At 44.3% G+C, this 20,520-nt stretch overlaps 1 protein-coding gene across 4 annotated transcripts in view; it reads right to left on the bottom strand.

Annotated features, from left to right (window-relative positions):
* Positions 1-1,124: 1,124 nt before the first annotated feature.
* DNAJC4 (DnaJ heat shock protein family (Hsp40) member C4) overlaps positions 1,125-20,520 on the bottom strand; it is a 29,536-nt gene continuing 10,140 nt past the window's right edge. For all 4 annotated transcript variants that reach the window (XM_089482929.1, XM_089482930.1, XM_089482927.1 and 1 more), the window contains 4 exons: positions 9,154-9,356; positions 8,512-8,685; positions 2,918-3,004; positions 1,125-1,448 (listed from right to left, as the gene is read on the bottom strand). In XM_089482929.1, the coding sequence (XP_089339055.1) occupies positions 1,295-1,448; positions 2,918-3,004; positions 8,512-8,685; positions 9,154-9,356 (618 nt within the window). In that variant the 3' untranslated portion in view covers positions 1,125-1,294. The remainder of the gene's footprint in view (positions 1,449-2,917; positions 3,005-8,511; positions 8,686-9,153; positions 9,357-20,520) is intronic.

Genomic DNA, 20,520 nt, shown 5'->3' with positions numbered 1-20,520 from the left:
AGAAGGCTAAAACTCATTCCAGTGTCTACTGCTGTATCAAATGGGCTTGAATTTCTGGAGAGTAGATTTGGTTGAACATTAGAGGGATTTTCCTGATGGTGTAAGCAGTTCACAATTACCAAATGCATGGGTGGGTTCTCCCTTACAGGAATCCTCACTTAAGGATATTCTGGCTCTAGCTTTCCTGCATAAACCCTCTGATTCCTTGACCCACATCCCTGACTAAGATGCAATGATGACAATGGAAAGTGGAGGAAAAACTGCCCCTTGTGCCCAGTAACAGCTGAAAAGGTTCCACGTGAGTTTGCTGCAGAAGCCAGCAAGGCCTGGTGGCTTTTCTGAGGCCCCGACAGCTAACACAACCTGCATATTACCTCCTCAGGTGCACACTGCAAAAAAGGTTCTAGAGCAGTGATTCTCTAGAGATGTTTTAGCCTTCAATTCCCATCAGCCCCACTCTGCATAGCCAATGTTCAGAGACTATTGAAACTGAGGTCCAAAACATCTAGAGCAGCAGTTCTCAACCTGTGGGTTGCAATCCCTTTGGGGGTTGAACAGCCCTTTCACAGGGGTCGCCTAAGACCATTGGAAAACACATATTTCTGATGGTCTTAGGAACTGAGACACCACAATTTTATGGTTGGGGGTCACCACAACATGAGGAACTGTATTCAAGGGTTGCAGCATTAGCAAGATTGAGAACCACTGCTCTAGAGAGCTACAGGACAATTACAGGACAATCCAGAAATGCAGGCCACTGCAGATTTTCATGTATAGCTCAAGCTTTCCCACTCTAATGCTTTCCAGAAGTGTTGAGATGACAACTCCATTCCCTCAGCCAACATAGCTGAAATCTGGACAGCCCCAGATTACAAGTAGCTATGCTAGATAAGGAACCCTTTTCTTGTTGCAACCTGACTAGAGCAGTGGTCTCTGTATTCTACAGCAGCTATGGCCAGATTCCAAAGAGTTACCTACCTTTGCTCAGTATGCAAAGTGCAGATCTGTATCCAAGCAATCAGCCTGGGTGACGCTCACCTACATATTTGGGGGGAAGGGGGTTATAGCTTGAAGGAGGAAATCAAATGCCATCAGAAGTGGGTCAAAGAAAACAACAAGCCCTATTTTCACTTGCAGGAAGATGCTTCTATTTTAACAAAACAGAAGTGGAGAAGTTATTGGGGAGGGGGAGATTGTGTTAACAGCATCCCACTCCATGGTACACAGTTCTCCTCCTTAGGAGTCAACTTCAGCAGTCAACATGGGCATTAGAATATGGGCTCCTTGCTCAGTTTTATTTGGCAGTGGAGGTGGGAGGAGTTGGATCGGGTATGGAATCCAAGGCTCCAGGTTCTTCGCAGTGCTGTCCGGGGCGGATTCGATACCGCTGGGTGAATTCAGCATGCTTCTGGCGCAGCAGTTCCTGCTGCTTTTGGAGTCCCATGGACCTGTGGAGGAAGCACAGAGGATTTCAATGAGGACCAGGCCTCTGGGCATACAAGCATTCTGTGTTTCCAAGATTCTATAAAACAATGGGTTATTCAGACAATGAAAATAATCCCAGTAGAATATGAGTTGAACCTATGTTGTTCACATACATTTCAAATAAACTTAGAATCATAGAGTCGTAGAGTTGGAAGAAACCACAAGGACCATCTAGTCCAAACCCCTGCTGTGCAGGAACTCTCAATCAAAACATCCCCGACAGATGGCCATCCAGCCTCTGTTTAAAGACCTCCAAGGAAGGAGACTCCACCAAAATCTCCGAGGGAGTGTGTTCCACTGTCAAACAGCCCTTACTGTCAGGAAGTTCCTCCTAATATTGAGCTGGAATCTCTTTTCCTGCAGTTTGCATCCATTGTTCTAGTCCTGTTCTCTGGAGCAGCAGAAAACAAGCTTGCTCCCTCCTCAATATGACATCCTTTCAAATATTTAAACAGAGCTATCATATCACCTCTTAACCTTCTTTTCTCCAGGCTAAACATCCCCAGATCCCTGAGACGTTCCTTGTAGGGCATGGTTTCCAGACCCTTCACCATTTTAGTCACCCTCCTTTGGACACGCTCCAGTTTCTCAATGTCCTTTTTGAATTGTGGTGCTCACAACTGGACACAATATTCCAGGTGGGGCCTGACCAAAGCAGAATAGAGTGGCACTATTACTTCTCTTGATCTAGACACTATACTTTTATTGATGCAGCCTAAAATTTCATTGGCCTTTTTAGCTGCCGCATCACACTGTTGACTCACATTCAACTTGTGGTCTACTTGGACTCCTAGATACCTTTCACATGTAGTTTCATTTAGCCAGGTGTCCCCCATCCTATATCTATGCATTTTATTTTTCCACCCTAAGTGCAGTACCTTAAATTTCTCCATGTTGAATTTCATTTTGTTAGCTTCAGCTCAGCTTTCTAATCTATTCAGGTGATTTTGAATTTTGATCCTGTCCTCTGGAGTATTAGCTATTCCTCCTAATTTGGTGTCATCTGCAAATTTGATAAGTATGCCCCCAATTTTGTCCTCCAGGTCATTGAGTACGTTGGGGGCTGTGTGAATAATCAATGTGAATAGACCTGGGATAAAGCAGGATAAAACTCTGCAACCTTTGAATGTGTTTTGAATACATCCATATCATTGAATCCATCTTATTCGAGTGCTGACAAGTGTGAGCAATGGAACTTGCATAGATGTGGTTCTGATAAAAAATAGTGTGAAAAACAAATCAGGGGTGTTTCTACACTGTAAAAATAACACAGTTTGATAGTCATCTCTGCCAGAGAGCTAGTAGTTCACAAAACTACAAATTCCAGGATTCTGTAGGATGGAACTATAGCCTTTAAAGTGGAGTCAAACTGCATTATTTCTACAATGTAGATGCACCCACAGAAGAGTTTTTGGACTCTTCAAATTCATACCTGGCTCGCTCCTTATTCTCATTGTATATCTGGGTTATTGTTCGATCTTTTTCATCCATGAAGCTGTTGTGCACTTCCTCTAGCTTTCTGCAAAAAAATAAATAAAAGAGCTTTTGAGAGGGGACAGGGTCACAAATGGTAAGCAATACAGACTTAAAAGCACAGGACTGGAAATGCATTTACAAGAAACCAGGTACAAAAAGGAACCCACAGTTCAAAAGCTTCAGCTCATCCTCTTCTATCTGTTTCTTCCTGCCTCCCATCATTGCTGGGGAAGACACAATCCAAGGGAGAAAAGAATAGCAAAAAGAAAATAAATCCATCTGCTTCCCCAGGAAACTAAGTCCTGCTGTGTCTTTAGTCTCCCTATCCACACAGGGATAGAAAAACTATCCATCCACCCTGGCCCTTCTTTTTTAAGATGCCCCCAATTTCCTCAATGCCACTGAATGCAAAACAAAAGTTAAAATTGAGAGCAAGTTTCTTTATGTTGAGGGCCCACCAGTCAGTGGGTGAAGCGCTTGGTTTGCATGGAGAAAGTCCCTGACATCCCCAGTTAAAAGGTTCAGGGAAATAGATGATGAGAAGAAAGACCCTTCTCTTCCTGAGACTGAGGAGAGCCACTGTCAGTCAATGAGGTCTTTAGGCTTTTGAGTCAGAGGGAGAACCTTTACCCAAAACTTATATTCAAGGAGCCACGTCTGTTTGCACTGAATTTCAAAACATCTAGAGAGCACTTGGCTGAGGAAGTGGTGATAGGTGTAAAACCTGTATGATCTAATTTAAGGCAGTCTACATTCCTATCTATGTTGTAGCAGAGTCAAGGCTTGCAAGGATGAAGCACTGAAATGTTTTTTATTAACAGGGACAATATCACTGGTCATACCTTCAAACTTCTTTGGTTGCAATCCTGTCTCAGTATAGCTGCTATCTTTCCCTGACAGTTGGTGGTAGTTGTCACCCTCCTCTCTTATGTGTCCAAGTGTGCCTTTTCTTTTCCAAAAAAAGTGTAAGAGAGAGGAATGATGACTACTGATGTTCCTTTTCTGCTACCTCTTCCAATGCCCCTAAAAACAGGGCTGTCTGCAACACAAAAGATGGCACGAGGGTCATCAGATCAGTACCACCAGCACACAGGAGAAGGGCAGCTAAATAGGGACACATACCCCTCATGTTCGCTTTTCTCTCTTTCCAATTTCTATAACAAAAAATATTTCTTTAAATGTGTTGCCTCTTTTAGCCTCAGTGGGTTTTTCCAGTGGCCTTTGAAGAACTGACGGTGAAGAAGAGAAGGGGATTCAGCCCCTTGAGCAGGCAAGCAGGCTGCAATGCTCATTCCACAAGCCTTGTTAATTGTGTTATTTGTTATTCTTTCTTAGCCAGCAAAATAAAAAGAGGGTGGGTGGCTTGACTGCTTAATGAGTATATTCCCCAGCCGCAGTCTGTGGGGAGAGTGTTTCAAAGGATTTGGAAGTTTGCAATCTCTTAAGGCACAAAGGCTGTCGAAAGCAGTCCCTGTGTGGCCTGTATAGAGTGAGGGGATTGTTGCGTCTCAGCAACCTCCGGTTCTGACAGTGTAAGGTGCCTGGACACAACAATCCTGAGCATGAAGCTCCCTCATCCACTCTGGAAGCAGCCAATGGAAAAGACAAGACTCCTTCATCCAAGGCAGTGTTCATAATGGGGAAACTTCAAACACAGCGAACTACCTCTCCCAGCTATGACAGCTACTTTGCAGAAAGTTTCTTTGAGTGTTACACAATAGGATCATAGAATCATAGAGTTGGAAGAGGCTGCAAGGGCCATCCAATCCAACCCCCTGCCATGCAGGAAATCTAAATCAAAGCATCCCCGACAGATGGCCATCCAGCCTCTGCTTAAACACCTCCAAGAAAGGAGAGTACACTACACTCTGAGAGAGTTTGTTCCACTGTCGAACAGCCCTTACTGTCAGGAAGTTCCTCCTAATGTTGAGGCGGAATCTCTTTTCCTGGAGCTTGCATCCATTGCTCCAGGTCCTTTTCTCTGGAGCAGCAGAAAACAAGCTTGCTCCCTCCTCAATATGACATCCCTTCAAGTATAAAACAAGGACTTGATACCCTTCCTTCTAGGTCAGAGATGGTCAGTTGCCAGAGCTTGGCAGGGGCAAATTTGACCCTGTGAGGGCTGCAGCAATGGCAGTGATTCTCTGGTGCAGGAACTGTGCCACCAATGGGCCAGACAAAATCTCTCTCTCTCTCTCTCTCTCTCTCTCTCTCTCTCTCTCTCTCTCAAAAGGGAAGAAAATCCTCACACATATACATCCAATGGAGCTCCCAGCAATTTTCAAGTTTGCATCATTAACCAGCAGGGTGTAATGGTTTGAGTGTTGGACTAGGACTCAGGAGAAGAGGAATCCAATCTCTGCCCAGCCACTGAAACCCACTTGGTGACCATGGGCCAGTCACACTCTCTCAGCCTCAGAGGAAGGTAAAGGCAAACTCTAAACAAATCTTGCCAAAAAAACCGTCTGATAGGGTCTCCATAAGTTGGAAATGATCTTAAGACACACAACAAAAAACATCCTTAGCCACTAGGGGAAGTGCAGGTGTGTGATCAAGAAGTCTCTTACCCACTTGGACCTTTGCTGCAAGGCCTGCATGGAGGAGAGGCTTCTCAGTCACTGCTCACTCAGCCAGCCGCTAGGTTCCTGCTCCCAGGGTGACCAGGTGCAAAGGGAGCAGTGACCAAGACTAGTTGAGTCTGCAAAAGAACAGCAGACCTATATCAAGGCTGACAGAAAGAGAATCAACTCATTTGAAATGTGGTGCTGGAGTTCTACCAATAACATGGACTGCTAAACACACAGACACAGACACAGACACAGAAGACCGAATTCTCCCTGGAAACCAAGATGACTAATCTGAGACTGTCATGCTTTGGCTTTATCATGAGAAGACATGACTCAAGGCAATAAGAAAAAAAGTGGAAGACCATACTCAAAATGGATAGACTCAGTCAAGGAAGCCACGGCCCCGAGTCTGCAAGGCCTGAGCAGGACTACTAATAACAGGGTGACTTGGAGGTCTCTCATTCGTAGGATCACCATAAGTTGAAGTCAACTTGATGGCAGTTAACAACAACGAAATTTCAGACTTAAATGGGCATGTTTAATTGCATTACACTTGATAAAAGCCTGCTCATGATTAATCTCTCCCTGGTCATGGCCATCTAATTAGGCAACAGATTAGAATTAGAACTGGTTGGCTGGTTGGCAGCCAGCGTTGGCAGGCTGAGTTGCCCACAGGGAAAAAATACTAGGCCAGGATGAAAACCACCCCACATCTCAAACCCAGCACCAGCCAGGTCCATCAGCCATACAAGTGTCTCCGGAGTGATGGCAAGTGGCCTGCAGCAAGCCAAGGAAGCTGTCTTATAACTGAGGATGATTTACACTGCACCCAGCCTTCCACTCCCCCCCAGCTTCAGCTGCACCAATACCTCCCAGAGAGTGCAGGGCAAGTGTATGGCTTTTATAAAAAGCTGAATCCTGCTTCTGGGAGCTCCATTTGGCTTAAAAGCAAGAGGCACATTCCCTTCAAACCTTGTATTACATTTTCTTTATTGCCACCACTGCTGAAGTTGGGCAATGAATCTGGTGGAAGTACTGATGTTAAGTGAAAGTTTTTGGGAGAGTAAGACTAGGTGAAAGAAAGAGTATCTTCAGAATATTCCAAATGATTATCCTCTGAGGATCTGACAACACTAGGTAGATGTGGCAGGGGAGGCTGGTGGGGCCCAAATATAAGGAGGGGGTGCATGCGGCCTGTGACTTGCATTTTGCTCATCTCTGAGCTAAAAGACATGGACTCTCTATACAGAACTGCTGCTGATCAGAACAAACAATGCTGAGCAAGAGGGACAAACAGTCCAACCTGCTCTAAGACCACGCCTGTGTTTTTATACCAGCCTTCAGAAAAGCAGCTCTAAGATAGGAGAGTGTATTTGGAAGTGATTCCCACACAGCTTTGATCCAAATACAGTTTGAGGGAAGCGGAAAGGGATGCAAATCCCCCTTGGGATTCGACAGCAGTATAGTCTGGCTAGTTTGCAGTAAAGAGGATACAAAACCAAATGGGGAGGATTTAGAGGAGGACATCAAAGACAAGAAAGGGTTTGGAATGTGTGACCTCAAAGGGTAAAGGCAGGAGGGCTTAAGCAATTGCAGTTAAGAGAAGGGAAAATGAAGGGGGTGGTGAGAGTAGGCACCTGACAGCAATGCTGCCTAATGAGCAGGAACACCCCTCTGTTACATCCAGAAAGATGGCTCCCAGGGTCAAGTTGCAGGAGTAACTTGAGAATCTCTGAGCCTCTTCAGAAATGACACCTGAGGCTGTCGTTTCAATTTTTATTGTAATGCTCCTAGTGCTCATGTTGGTAAAATGGAGGTGAGAGGAACAAGCAGCAACAATCTATATTACTATACTGTTCTTTAACTCCCAGAATTCTCCAGCCAACATTGATCATGTTGGTTGGGGGCCCTTTTCATGCTCTGCCTAAGACATAGGAGGGAAGACAATGTGCGTTGTTTTTCAGTAGAACCTGCAACAAGTGCCAAAACAACCGCTCAGGATAGACGCAGAATTGGGGGATAAGGGTGCCTCTGAGTATTTGTACAGTCCAATAATTTGTTTTCAGTACCAGCCCACAATCGTGCATGAACCCACTCCTGTCATTCCCCCAAGCTTTCTTGGTTACAGCAGCCTAATTCAGCAGACAAAGGGAAGAGATTTGTCACTGCTGTCAAAGCATCAGGGCAAGGAAACCTATCATCTACTGCAAACCATCAAAAGATCTACCTGAGATTCCTACCTTTTCCCTACCACAGTAAACACAATGAATAAGAAATAATGCTTATACCCATCCATCACCTGCTCTTATTCTTTAATGGATATTTAAAAAGATTTGCAAATGATCAGATCCCCTTGCTGACTAATGGTTAACTAGAATTGATCAAGAAGTTGGAGCAGCAGTGAGCAAAAGATAGATCTGTATCTTCTAGTTGATCTTAGGGTGATTTACAGTAGATAAGCAAGCAAAAACAAAATCACTCCTTAGCCTACTCTAATTTATACTACTAAACTGAATAACATTTGAAGTAACCTGGAGGGGATTTTTGTTGTTGTTGTTTTGGGAAAGGCTGTGACTCCAAGAAACTCCAAACCAATTCTTCAGTTCAGATATCATTAATGACAAGTGTCAAGTTTTGTCCCAGGTGCTAACTGGTGAGTCTTAGAGATATGGTAAAAACAAAATAAATCCCTTGAGGTCTTGAGTGTGGTGGCATCCAGAATTTGTAGCATTTGCTGAACTCCATATCTGCTTCCAGTCAGAAGCACAGATCTTTCTGTGAACCCTTTTTTGTGTACTTCCCAAACCTCATCGCACAACTGCCTTTCAGGTTGTACTTTGTCTCTCTTTTGGGTTAACAAAAATTCAGGTTGCCCAAGAAGCAAATACACTAAACCAGCATAATATACTGCCCAGGTTAACCTATTGATCTATATCCTGGTACCCTTTTTTGCCATTTGGGAGTGCAAAGAAAAGCCCCATACCTGAATCCTAGATAATGAACAGCCAGGCTGCCCAGCATGATGAGCAAACAGTAGCCAAACAGCCGCTGGTTTCTGAGATACTGCTTCTTGGCCTCAGGTCCTGAGGAGGATTCTGCAGGAGGCTCATGGAATTGCTGCCAATACCTCACATTCTCATTGGGCTCTGGTCTGCTTCTGAGAGAAAAAAAGGACAGGGTCACTGCAAAGCTGGTATAGAGCGCACTCCTGTTTCCCATCTCAACTGGGTCTGCTGCTTATAGAACCTGCCAAAGAATATAATCCGCCTGCCTCAATAACATGTATGACTGGCCAAGTAATGGGACAGGGTCCTCCACCACAACTGATGGCAGCAGTCTACATGTAGGGAGTGCAGGTGAGGCTGTGGGCCACATACAGCTGTTATTCAAGAAAGTAGAATGGCCAAAGGACTCAGAAGAATGGCTGGGGGCTGAGACTCCTGATCCCAATATTTGTCACCCCAGAGAGCTACCTTACTCTACCTAATGTCTGGGCTGCCCCTGAGAACCACACAGGTGTGAGAAGTCTCATTCCTTTCGCATGTATGGGGCAGAGTGAAATAACTAAGGTGTGAAGGTGTTTTGAGATAGAATATTTGTTCTTCAGGAGAACCTGCAATTGTACCTTGCTCCAAAGTCAGCAAAATCAAAAGGATTTCTCTTGGAGCTACTGCTGTGGCTGCCTGGAGGAGTCCAGCTTGCTTGGGCTGCTCTCACGTTATCATAGTGCCTCCGACTGCTCTCCTTACTCAGCACCCGGTAGGCCTCATTCAGCTTCACAAACTGGCTGTGCAGGTCAGGGTTGGCAGGGTCTTTGTCAGGGTGGAGCTGTGGGGAGAAGAGGAGTTAGGAATGGCAACACACTAGTCTATAAGACACAGACAGACAACACAGCTCTCCAAATATGACCACAGGATGTCTCTTTAACTATGGATATTTTACCCACAGACTGAAAGGATCTGATGTGGTGGCAGGAGATCTTGGCGTAACAATTCAATCAATATGTTTTCCCAGAGTATGTCAGCTATTAAACACGCATTTCTATTTAGTGTTGTTAAATGCCATCAAAGCAGTCATATGAAGATGAGACTTCCAAAATAATCTTGATATTAACACCCCTGTGCAGCTCTGCATTTAAGCGTTAGCATGAAAAAGTTCAACAATAAAGTGGCCAGTATCATAAAGTAAAGTTCATCCCATTTTTATCTAGATCAATGACATCAGTTTGGAAGCCAAAAGAGAAGCATGCTTTAAATCTAACTGGTGGCGAATCATTTCGGTAGTTTGTACCCCAAACAGCTGCAGAACATTTGGGGGAAACTAAACAGTTCCAGACCCTTGTGTTTATTTTCTACCTAGCTCACTGTAGCAGGAATACACTTGATAAAGTGACTGAGCTCAGCTCCATGCCCCCATCAGCTAAGCATCCTGGCTCCAACAGCCTAGCCACCCTGAAGCTGGCCCTGCAATGCATGACTGTTGACACTCAGAAATCAATTTCTCTATAAATCTCCTCCTCAAGCAAAGCTGGCATTGCTCAGCGGAACAACTGACAAAAAGATGTTCAGGGGCAATAAGGAGTCTGTGTGAATTTGAAACTGCTTGGACATTTCTCCCACAGTGGGAAAAGGAAAATAAAAACCCACCTCACCAAACAACTTTCTAGTTTCAGCTCTTCTGGGCAAGTTAAAAGGTGGCTAGAATGCTGAATGGGTTAAGGGATTCTGACTTGCTATTTCCTTGTTCCTCCCCCCCCCCCCCCAAAAAAAAAGTATAACTGCTTCATTCAACACTCCTATGCCTGACAAGCCAATAAATCCTCCCTAATAGTTAATTATGTGATTTGACGCAAGAAAACAAGTAGGCCAGAGGGGGAGGTGACAGTTTTAAACCAGTGGGTCAAACATGCATGGACGGACCTTCGTCTCTACTCCTTACAAAATGCAAGGGCAGCTAGGAAAGGAGGGAGGGAGGGATGAAGGGAGAGCTGGGAGTCAGGAATGTGCCAAGCAACTGCCAGCCAAGAGCCCCTGGAGGAGCTTGGAACAAGGCTCTAGATTTCCAAAAAGTCTCCCATCTCCCAGCATGAAGGCCTCTTGGCTCCTGTCCCCAGTCAAACAGTCTACAATGCAAGCTGCCCTGGCTAATCCCTCAAGGACCAGTCTGCACAACTAGAGAGAACAGTTGGGCAACCAAAACAGCAGACTGAGTGCCAGACATGAGCTGCTCTGCCATAAAACAGATAATGTACGCTAGAAGATACCCCTGGGACCAGGTACCCTTGTAACATTACTGTCAGGATCAAAGTTAGTTCCAAAATCATTCCTCTCCCATGTCCAAGGTCCAGGAGGCCAGTGCCTAGGATAGGTAAACTGAAATGCAACAGGCAAAAGGAATGTCCAGAATCCACAAAATAGCAATACCTTTATGGAGCCAACCAAAGTGGCCCAATAAAGGTATCACTGTTTTCTGGATTTTGAATGTTATTGTATTTTACGGCTACCCTTGGATAAGCAAAAGGAATGACACTTAACTGCCCAAATTCAGGGACTGATGCTGCTTTTATCAATTCCCCTGAATCCACAAAGTCTTCACCAGTCTTGGTTCTAGCTGAGGCTACAGAAGTATCCTGAAAGCTGATCTGAAAATGTTCACATGCAAGCTCAGCTCTCAGAAGAGGTCAAGCCATCTGCATTGCAAGTATTCAGCTGGAGAGTTCACAAAAAAGTTTGCTGGCATGGAAAGCCCACACCAACGCCACATCCCCTTCCTCTGGACCAACTTTAAAAACAAAGACATCCTGGGACCAGAAGAAATCATACTGAGGCTGGGAAGAAGTAATAACTACAGCTCCGCTGGTACTCTAGCAACAGCATGTTGCCATACTGCAAAAAGGACTAGGACAGATATTTCTTCTACTATGGAAAATATAGCTTGCAGCCCCATTCCCATATCCAGCAAGGAAATGTGTTGTATTATGGTCTCTTATATGCTGGCTTTACATTTATGTCTCTCTCCATGCCAAGGTAACATGGTTCTTGAGGTGGAAAGGCAGTGGTCAACATGCAAAGTTTAAAGGCAAGCAGTGTCCTACACATCTCTAATCTGTTTGAAAATGAACACAGTATCATGATATTCTTAGTTCCAGCTGTGGAGAGCAAAGTTATATCTGGTCAGTTCTTAGTACTGAGGTCCAAGCAGACCTGAGACCAAAGCAAGGATGCTTCAGTGTTGAAGCTGTGGCAGACTGCACCGGCGCAACAGTTAGGATCAGGTGAAGAAGTTGGAACTGAAGATAGATGAGAACTAGAAGTACAGCAGTCCAAAAGAGAAACATATTAGGAGCAAAGACAGAGTGTTCATGCTAACCCAGGAAGACCTTCTAGTTCCTGATCATGAACTGGACTAGAGGATGCATCAACCATCTCCAACTCTCCACCAGATCTCTTCTTCTCAGCAGGGTCTGGATGTAACATGTTAAATATTAATGCTGTTGTTGTGAGCAATAAGGGTTAGCAACATTACATTTTAGTAGTACCAGAAGGATTTTTGCATCACATTATCATTGCTCCTAGCTTTCAGTCATATAACGTAAACAAGTTTGATGGTTCAGCAGTATTTTTTAATCTTGAAAAGAAGTGTTCCACTTGCCTCAGGACTGCATGAGACCCTGTCTGTTTCTTCCTCAGTAATGACACAGTCCAGAAAGTGTGGGAGACCACCAACCATGTTTCCTGGAGCACCTAAAGCATCCCTTTGCTCTATTAATGGTACACTTTAACTATTTGGGAAACTATGGGTGGCTGCCTTCCTGGACTGTGTTCAAGAGACTGGAGAAGGAAGAGAAAGTGTCCAACACTGCTCTTATTAACTCAAAGAAAGCAATAATGATAAAGTAATGAGCTACTCCTGAAACCAGGCAACAAGAAGCCTGTCAAGGACAACACCATCACTTTTGAACTGGAATGTCTCAAACCTGCCTTCTGAGTAGCCCTTTGGTTCTGCAGTAATTGTGCTGCTAGGCCAGCACTCCCCCTCTGATTCCTTATCTCCCATTGGATCCAGCTTCAGTTTCAATTGTGAAGTGTGTGTGTATATAAGAGAGGAGTCTGGATGCACAGTGTGATGTAGGAGTTCCTTAGGGACCCCAAGGAAGGCGTCTGAAGGACCAGGAGTCAGATTTTGACAGCTTTGTCAGGTGCACAAGGGCTTTCGGCGAAGTCTGTCAGGTGCACTGCAGCTTTCTGCAAGGTCTCAGGCTAAAAACAAGATTATGCTCCCCCCACAGTGCTAGGTCAGAGTGGTGCCTGACAGGTCCTTGCCTTAAATGCGAGAGATCCTGACAGTTATGTTACTCAACCCAAGATATGAAGGTCAAGCTAGTAATCCCTAAAAAAAAAAAAGAAAAGAAAAGAAAAAGAGAGAGAGAGAGAGAGAGAGAGTGAAAAATAAAAAGTAGGAAATCATTTCACCAAAAGCCAGGCTATGATTTGAAATCTCGGGAGGTACACTCTCCTTTTATCTCAGTGAACTCAAGGAGGAGGCTAAAAACATTTCTGTCCAAGATGTAACATTCTGCATAAAGGTCTGATGCTCTTCTGGTTTGGCAGTGAGGTTTTTCCCCCCTAGCTATTGCTATGAGGAAAATCTTTTCAAATTTTTGCTAATCGCACATTGATGGATATTTTTAAACACTTGGTTTGGTTTTTTTTATAGATTCCTAGTGTCAGAAGAGAAGCGAATAATTTTAATAAACAAATATATAATTGGTAAGCCTTGCTAGAAAATGGAATACCCATGGCAGTGGTGTGGAATTCCTGGACAGCTGGAAAGGATTCCTGCTATACCGATAAGGAAAAACTTTCAAAAGACCCAGAGGCAGGAGTGCAGGCTTTAATAAATCCTGATTTGATAAAAACAACCCCCCTTACTGTATAAACAAGCCACAATCCAGATGGCATTTTCCCCTGTGCATTAGGAAATACTTTGGGACACAAAGACGATGTTCATGTTCTCCTGTACAAAGGGGCCCAGGCCAAGGTTCAGTTATAGGCTGTTGTAGGCAATGTGCCTCCTCCCAACCAAACCCCAATGGATTGCTCACTTTTGTTTTATATCTACCTGGCACATAGGAAGTTCCTTGTCGGTGATGGGTACAAACGTACTTTCTATTTACCTTGCAAGCTGTGCATTTCAGGAAATGGAGCAGAGCAAACACTGACAATTTGGCCAATGCTAGGATTGGGGAGAGGGGGAGAGAAGTTATGTACTGTATAACTGGTTTTAATTCATTCAGAGAAAGGTTATTGTTTCCCATTAGACATATCTTCTCAGCATGTGAAGAGCTGGAGCAAGAATGGCATGGTGCAAACCCAATGGACAATGCTGGAGGCCACATTTACAGACCTATACCTTCTTCTCCAGCCCTCACTCAGCACCCTCTGAATACCAATGCTGATAAAAATAAAATGCTTAAAGCAGACAGAGCACTATAGCCAGCGTGACATAGTCATTTTGAGTGTTAGACTAAGACCCTGGAGACAAGGGTTTGATTTCGTCTGAGCCATGAATCCTACTGGGAGATCCAGAGCAAGTCACTCTTTCAGCCTCAGGGGTAGGGAAGGGCAAACCTCCTCTGAACAAATATTTCCAAAAAAACCCATGACAGGTTGGCCTTAAGGTCACCATAAGTCAGAAACAACTTGATGGCAAACAACACACACAACACAGACAGAGGACAAAGAGAAAAGTGGGGTTGAGTAGGCATAAGAAAGATTTTGTAAAGAGGAGCTTCTTTATCAGAGAGGTATTAACCAACCTCTAATCTGTGGTCTATGACTTGGAAAGTTACTTTAAAACAGTAACTAGCTACGGTTACAAGCCTCGCATAGCCACCATTAAGCTGCAGTTTTTAAAAAATAACAATTTACCATTTCTCAAAAGTAACTGGAATACTTATTTTAAAATAAAAATGGCCAAACCGTTGCTGATAAGAATATCTCAAGCAGAGATGCTTCATCCCAAATAACAGTTGTAGTACAGTAAGAAGTAAGAAGCCACTATCCTGATCCAAACCTCTGAACAGGGACGTAGCCGGGGGGGGGGGGGATCTTGGGGTCCAGACCCCCCCTTCCATCAGAAAAATAAATGGAGAGTGCTGCTGCGCCGCTGTACCCAAGCCCCATTATAATGGTGGCACTTAGTCTGGACCCCCCTTTCCTAAAATCCTGGCTACGTCCCTGCTCTGAAGGCTTGAACCCCTAACTAACTGTACTACAGCATACCTCACTTCAAAATTTGCTTCAGAAACAAGTTAGGATTTTGGTGTGAGGATATGGAGACATTTGTATTACAAAGATTTTGAAGGATAGAAGGAGAAATATTAGCAGACTGTTTTTCCAAGCCTTCCAAATTTGTCCCTTGTATGAAGCTAGCTCTGGAGCTTTTGCAACAGGGCCTGGAATATCCCCAATTGTACAATATTTAGACTGTCTTGATCATTGTCCAGTACCCTCTCCCCTGCTGGAGTAATAGACCCTTCCAGAAAACACTTTAAGGATGGGTAATTGCATGAGTGTGGAACAGAGAATTACTCTATATACTCATGTATGAGTCTAGAAATTTTAGTCAAAAATCGACCCCAAAAATCCTGGGTTGACTTATCCACTGATCAATGTAAGTACTGTACTTTAACTTTTATTTTAAAAAGGAACCATCCGCTGGTGAAAGGTGAGAGCTTAATCCCTCCTCAGAGCACCTAAGAGAAGCACCAATCCCTTTTACTCTCTTATACATCCAGACTTTAGGGTAAGCACAAAAACTACAGTGCGCCCTTGGCATACGCGCCCTCGCTGTACATGGTTTTAAGCTTACATGGACAGCATGGGACAAAATGGTGCACGCACTGGAGCACGCCACCATTCAACTCAATAGGACTCCAGAATATATGAGAAATTTGCCTTATGTGGGAGGGTCCAGAACAGATCCCCTGCGTAGGGCAAGAGCAGACTGTTTGCTTACTGGAATTTTGTAAGTTCATTGGCATTGTTTTTCTTTGCTTCATCCTTTACATCCTTTCTTACATGCCACTAAGTTTTACCCTTGACTTATCCACGGGTCATATCCAAATCCCTAATTTTGGCCCCAAAACCTGCTCTCGGTTTAGACGAGTATATATGGTAGGAGTGGAAATGGGAGGGAAAAGAGCTGGCGGAGGCAGAAGCGTGTGTCCCAATGTATAACCTCATGTTAAAAATCTACCGGGGATGAGGTAAGCCAGAAAATGGTGAGGTAAAAAAGTGAGAAGGGGGATAAAGAGCCCTGGCTAATGATTGATGCTGCCGGGAAACATCATCGTTTTCATTTCAGCCCAGTTTATTTCGCACCAGTGTTGGAGCAACTCAGAGAAGAGTGGCCTCCCAGCCAGCTAGCCAACCCAAAAGATAAAGTTTTCAAATGCTGATTTTCCCCGGGCAGACCTCCAACACAATTGAGGCTGGAGATGGGTGAAGGAGGGAGCCGGACAGAGGCAAGCAACCCTTTCCTCATAAGCTGTGGCCATGTTTGAGGGCCGTGGGATGTGCTGGAATGAGGGCAGGGGTTCCCTAGAAGGGTTTCTTGGAAAGGGAGCAAGCGTTCGAAAATTCAAGTCTTTTACATTGTCAGCCTGCACAAACAAGGTTCCGGACTTCTAAGAACAGATGCTGTACACACACATTGTGGCTCTAGAATCAGAAACAAATTAAATTCAAATTCCCTGTGCACGCCACAACACTCATGGGTTGAGGAGCCTGTTTGGTGTGTCTCTGCAAGATTCACAGTCCAGATCTGTCCCACTTGAGGGCAGGTCATCTGCTGTGTAGAATGAAGATCCATGCTTCCTTGGAGACAGACAACAAACCTGCCCTCCTTCATATGAGGATTCACACCACATTTATACACACTCACAGGCAGGACAGATTCCACTATTAGGAAAAATAAGGCACTCCCTAAATCAATTTGGTTCTCTTGAGGAACACTACCAAATTGCCATTGGCAAATTCCTCGAAGAGGACCAGCCCTCCCTTCAGCCACCATCTGGGAGAGAGAGGCAGGTGAGCTCCAACTACCTTCCTTGAAGAGGACCAGCCCTCCCTTCAGCCACCATCTGGAAGGGGAGAGAGAGGCAGGTGAGCTCCAACTGCCTTCCTCGAAGAGGACCAGCCTCCCTTCAGCCACCATCTGGGAGAGAGAGGCAGGTGAGCTCCAACTGCCTTCCTCGAAGAGGACCAGCCTCCCTTCAGCCACCATCTGGGAGAGAGAGGCAGGTGAGCTCCAACTGCCTTCCTCGAAGAGGACCAGCCCTCCCTTCAGCCACCATCTGGGAGAGAGAGGCAGGTGAGCTCCACCAGGCCTGCCTGGAAGAAGCAGAGCCCTCCCTCCGGTCCACCTGCCTTGGTCCAGGCCTCAGAGGGAGAGAAGAATGCTGGACCTGATCCCCTCCCCCCTCACCATTCCCTTCTCATTTTGTGTCGTGTCTTTTAGATTGTAAGCCTGCGGGCAGGGAACTGTCTGGTTAAAAATAATAATAAATGTAAGCCGCCCTGAGAGCCATTAGGGCTGAAGGGCGGGATATAAATACCTAAATAAAAATAAAAAAATAAAGAAAGGTTCAGCTACGATGACAGCTACCAATGCCCAGCTTAGTAAATATATTGTCTTCATTTCTGAGACATCACAATGTGCTCGCTCTCCCTCTCCATCCCAGCTGGGTTTCTACATTGTACAAGAGCTTGGAAAAGTTACCTTTTTGAATTACAGCTCAACTCCAAGGATTCTGTCAGTTAAAAACTAGCTTTTCTAAGCTGTCCAACACAGGCTCCCACCCTCTGGTGGTTAATGAAGGCTTACTTCTTCCAGAAGCTAAGAACATCCCCTTGAAGGGAATGTCAAGCCATGCCTGGATGGGCTACTTGGAAACAATCCTTCAAATACTGTGGCCTTGAAGCCACTTTGCTGAGGGTAAGGAGAGAAGGGTGGACTCAGGACAGGGAAGCTGTTCCTTCCAGATGTGGAAGGACAGAAACATCTGCGTGCAGATGGAGGGAACATCACTTGGCATTGCACTTTTGTTGGATGCACTTTTGTTTTGCAGTGGCTAAACAAAAAGCCAAAACAGATTGGCTGCTTCTTCAGCCCTCTCCAGGCTGGTGGCCTCTCAAAATTTTGGCCTACACTTCCCATCATTTCAAATCCTTGGCCATGTTGCCTGGTGCTGATAGCAGATGTAGATCAAGATTGCCCCATGTTGGGGAAAAGTGTGGGGAAAGTATGGCACTGTACAGTTGGTTACTACGTACCCTCCTCCCGAAAGAATTAGACACAGAGCAAGACCATATTCAGGACTCTACAATGTTAACATTCTTTGTGCAAATTGTTAATTGCTAATCAATTTACAAATGCAAGATTTTATATTATATTATTTTATTTTTTACAAATTTCCAAGCATTTTTATTTCGAAGGCAGTGGAGGGAAATTTGGCCCCAAGTGGGGAATTACAGAGAATTATGATGGGCACAGACACTATTTTTCAATCATATTTTCACTTCTCCAGAAACTAAACCAAACATCAGCAAACCAATATTTATTTGTTTGTTTATTTTGCAGTCACAAGACAATTTTCTTTTTAAATGAAGGCCAAAATGTTTAGAATTCTATATCAGTAACTGAGCTTTGAGTTGCACAGTATGTGACCATAGGTGCTCACATCATGGCTAAAAACCAGCTCCCTTGTAGAAGTATTTGTGGTAGAGAGAGGGAAGGAGCAATACCTTAATAGCCTCAATTCTGAGCCTTGCTACATAGGACTTTATCACACCTGAGGAATTTCTCTTAATTTCGAATGAAAAGAAAGTGGCGCCAGAATGCATTTATGTGAATTCGCTAGTTCAGCGAATTTACATGAATGTGAACTGTATTCGAACTGGCTTCCCATTGCCTGAAAATAGCTTCCCATTGCCCGAAATTGCATGTGGTAGTCTATCATGCAATAACATGAAACCCCATGATTGAGTTCAGATTGCCATTGGATTATACTTCCAATTTCCCTTGTCTGATAAACTCCACTGTATTCTCCCTCCAAAACACAGTCGTCTGACCTTCTGTCTTGGATGGAAATACTCTCATGCATACTCATGTAAACACATCACTTTTCCTTAGGAAAAGCCATCCAGAATTGTTTTCAGCCCAACACTGCTCTCTTCAGGACAGAAGGGGAAGAGAAAATAACCAAGGACACACTCGCATTCTCCAGGATGCCAAAAAGCGTTTAGCTAGGTTTCGATGGGTCACTTTTTACAACACCCCAAGAGCTTGGCTGCTCTCCTCATGCTTCCTGCCATTATTCTAACAACCATGCTCACTTCTATTTGAGCAAGGTTCTGTTTGACTAAGACCATGGACACATTCCAGGGGGAGATTCAGCTGCCTTAACCAAGGCAGAAGCAAACTGGAACTTGCATAAAAGCCCAGGGTGGGGTGAAGACTTGGGCAGAACTTCTACTGGATCAAGCCCTTATCTACACTAGAGTTTCTATTACAGGAGAGGATTTCAGGCTGGTGTCTCAAGCTGTTAATGTCACAACACTATGAATCCTTCTGGTTCTTTGGGAATGCAGTATCAATCCTCCCTCAACATGGCAATGTTAGCTGGGGATGATGAGATTTGTAATCTGCCTAATCTAGAGCAGGTTGTGGCTAATCTGCAGCTCTCTAGAGGTTACTGGACTGCAACCCTCTCACCTTTGCCTATGCTAGCTAGGGCCAACAAGAGCTGAAGTCCAACATCTGAAGAACCACAGGTTGCCAACTGCTAATTTGCAAGAACGCAAATAAGGAAAGCTGGTTAGGAAGTTTGCATAGCTTGTAGAAATCCACTTTGCGGGTTTTCCAAGCCGTCACCCACCTTGTTGTTTGGACTGAGTCAAAAGTGTCCCAAGGAGACCAAACTGAAGGTTTATTTTAAAATAAAGTTATTTCATAGCTCAGGTTATGCTAGTTGGTCAAAACGACTGTGGTCCCATTTACCATATGGGTCTCACAAAGAACAGGAGCATGGGGGAGAGACATCAATCTCGTTTCCCATTTGCAACAATTCTGCTCCAAACTGCATCATTCCTACTATGCCCCACTGCTGCTGCATGGCTCAAAACCTGGACAGCAACCTGCAATGGTGAGAGGAGAAAGGGCATGATTTGGAGTAGAGAAAATTTTGGATACAAGTCAGGTGGGTGGCTCCTCTACAAGAGGGCTTAATTTGTGGAGCTGCCCAAACTGGGGAATTGTCTCTGCATGCACACTTATCTAATATAAGTTCTATGATCCTGCAGGTGCCAAGTCTGTCCTGCCATATAAGATCTCTTAATAGCCTGTTATCTGAAACTTTCACATAGTTCATCTTTTCAGCTAATATTCTTGATTTATATAAAAATTAAATTGGTGACCAGATTACTATCTGAAACACGGAGACTGGAATAAAATACTTTTCTTCCACAGGCTGCCTATTTGGACCTAGTGTAATGTGATGGTTTTAAACTGGACACAATCTGCTTTGAGTTCTGGTTTTGGAGAGCAACAGCAACAACAGGGTTATGACAGGTTAAATCAGGGACTGTGTGTTCCCAAAGTACCCTAAATGCCTTGTAAGATCAGCATCTGAGACTATGTTCACAGGCCTGTTCTTATGCAAGATTAGTTGGGTTAGTATCCATGTAGCAGCTCTGAGACTGCACCAACCCTTCCTGAGATCTGTCAACTTCTCTGTCAGCATTTGAATGTTTGCTAAAAACACTTTGAGCACAGGTTTAGTCCTCAAATGTTTATTCTTTGTAGGACATGCTTTTTAAAAGCTTTTTTTTTTTAATTTGACCCTATGAGCAACTGCCTATGAATGTGTGCCTCTAACACATAGCCAAGCTTTGTGGTCCATGAAAATACAGTTGTAAGCAAAAGCCCC

Source organism: Sceloporus occidentalis, unplaced genomic scaffold (assembly GCF_023333645.1).
Source record: "Sceloporus occidentalis isolate IW3139 unplaced genomic scaffold, rSceOcc1.0.p SCAF_20, whole genome shotgun sequence".
NCBI classification, from domain to species: Eukaryota; Metazoa; Chordata; class Lepidosauria; order Squamata; family Phrynosomatidae; genus Sceloporus; species Sceloporus occidentalis.
This window is presented reverse-complemented; position numbering and strand designations above follow the sequence as displayed.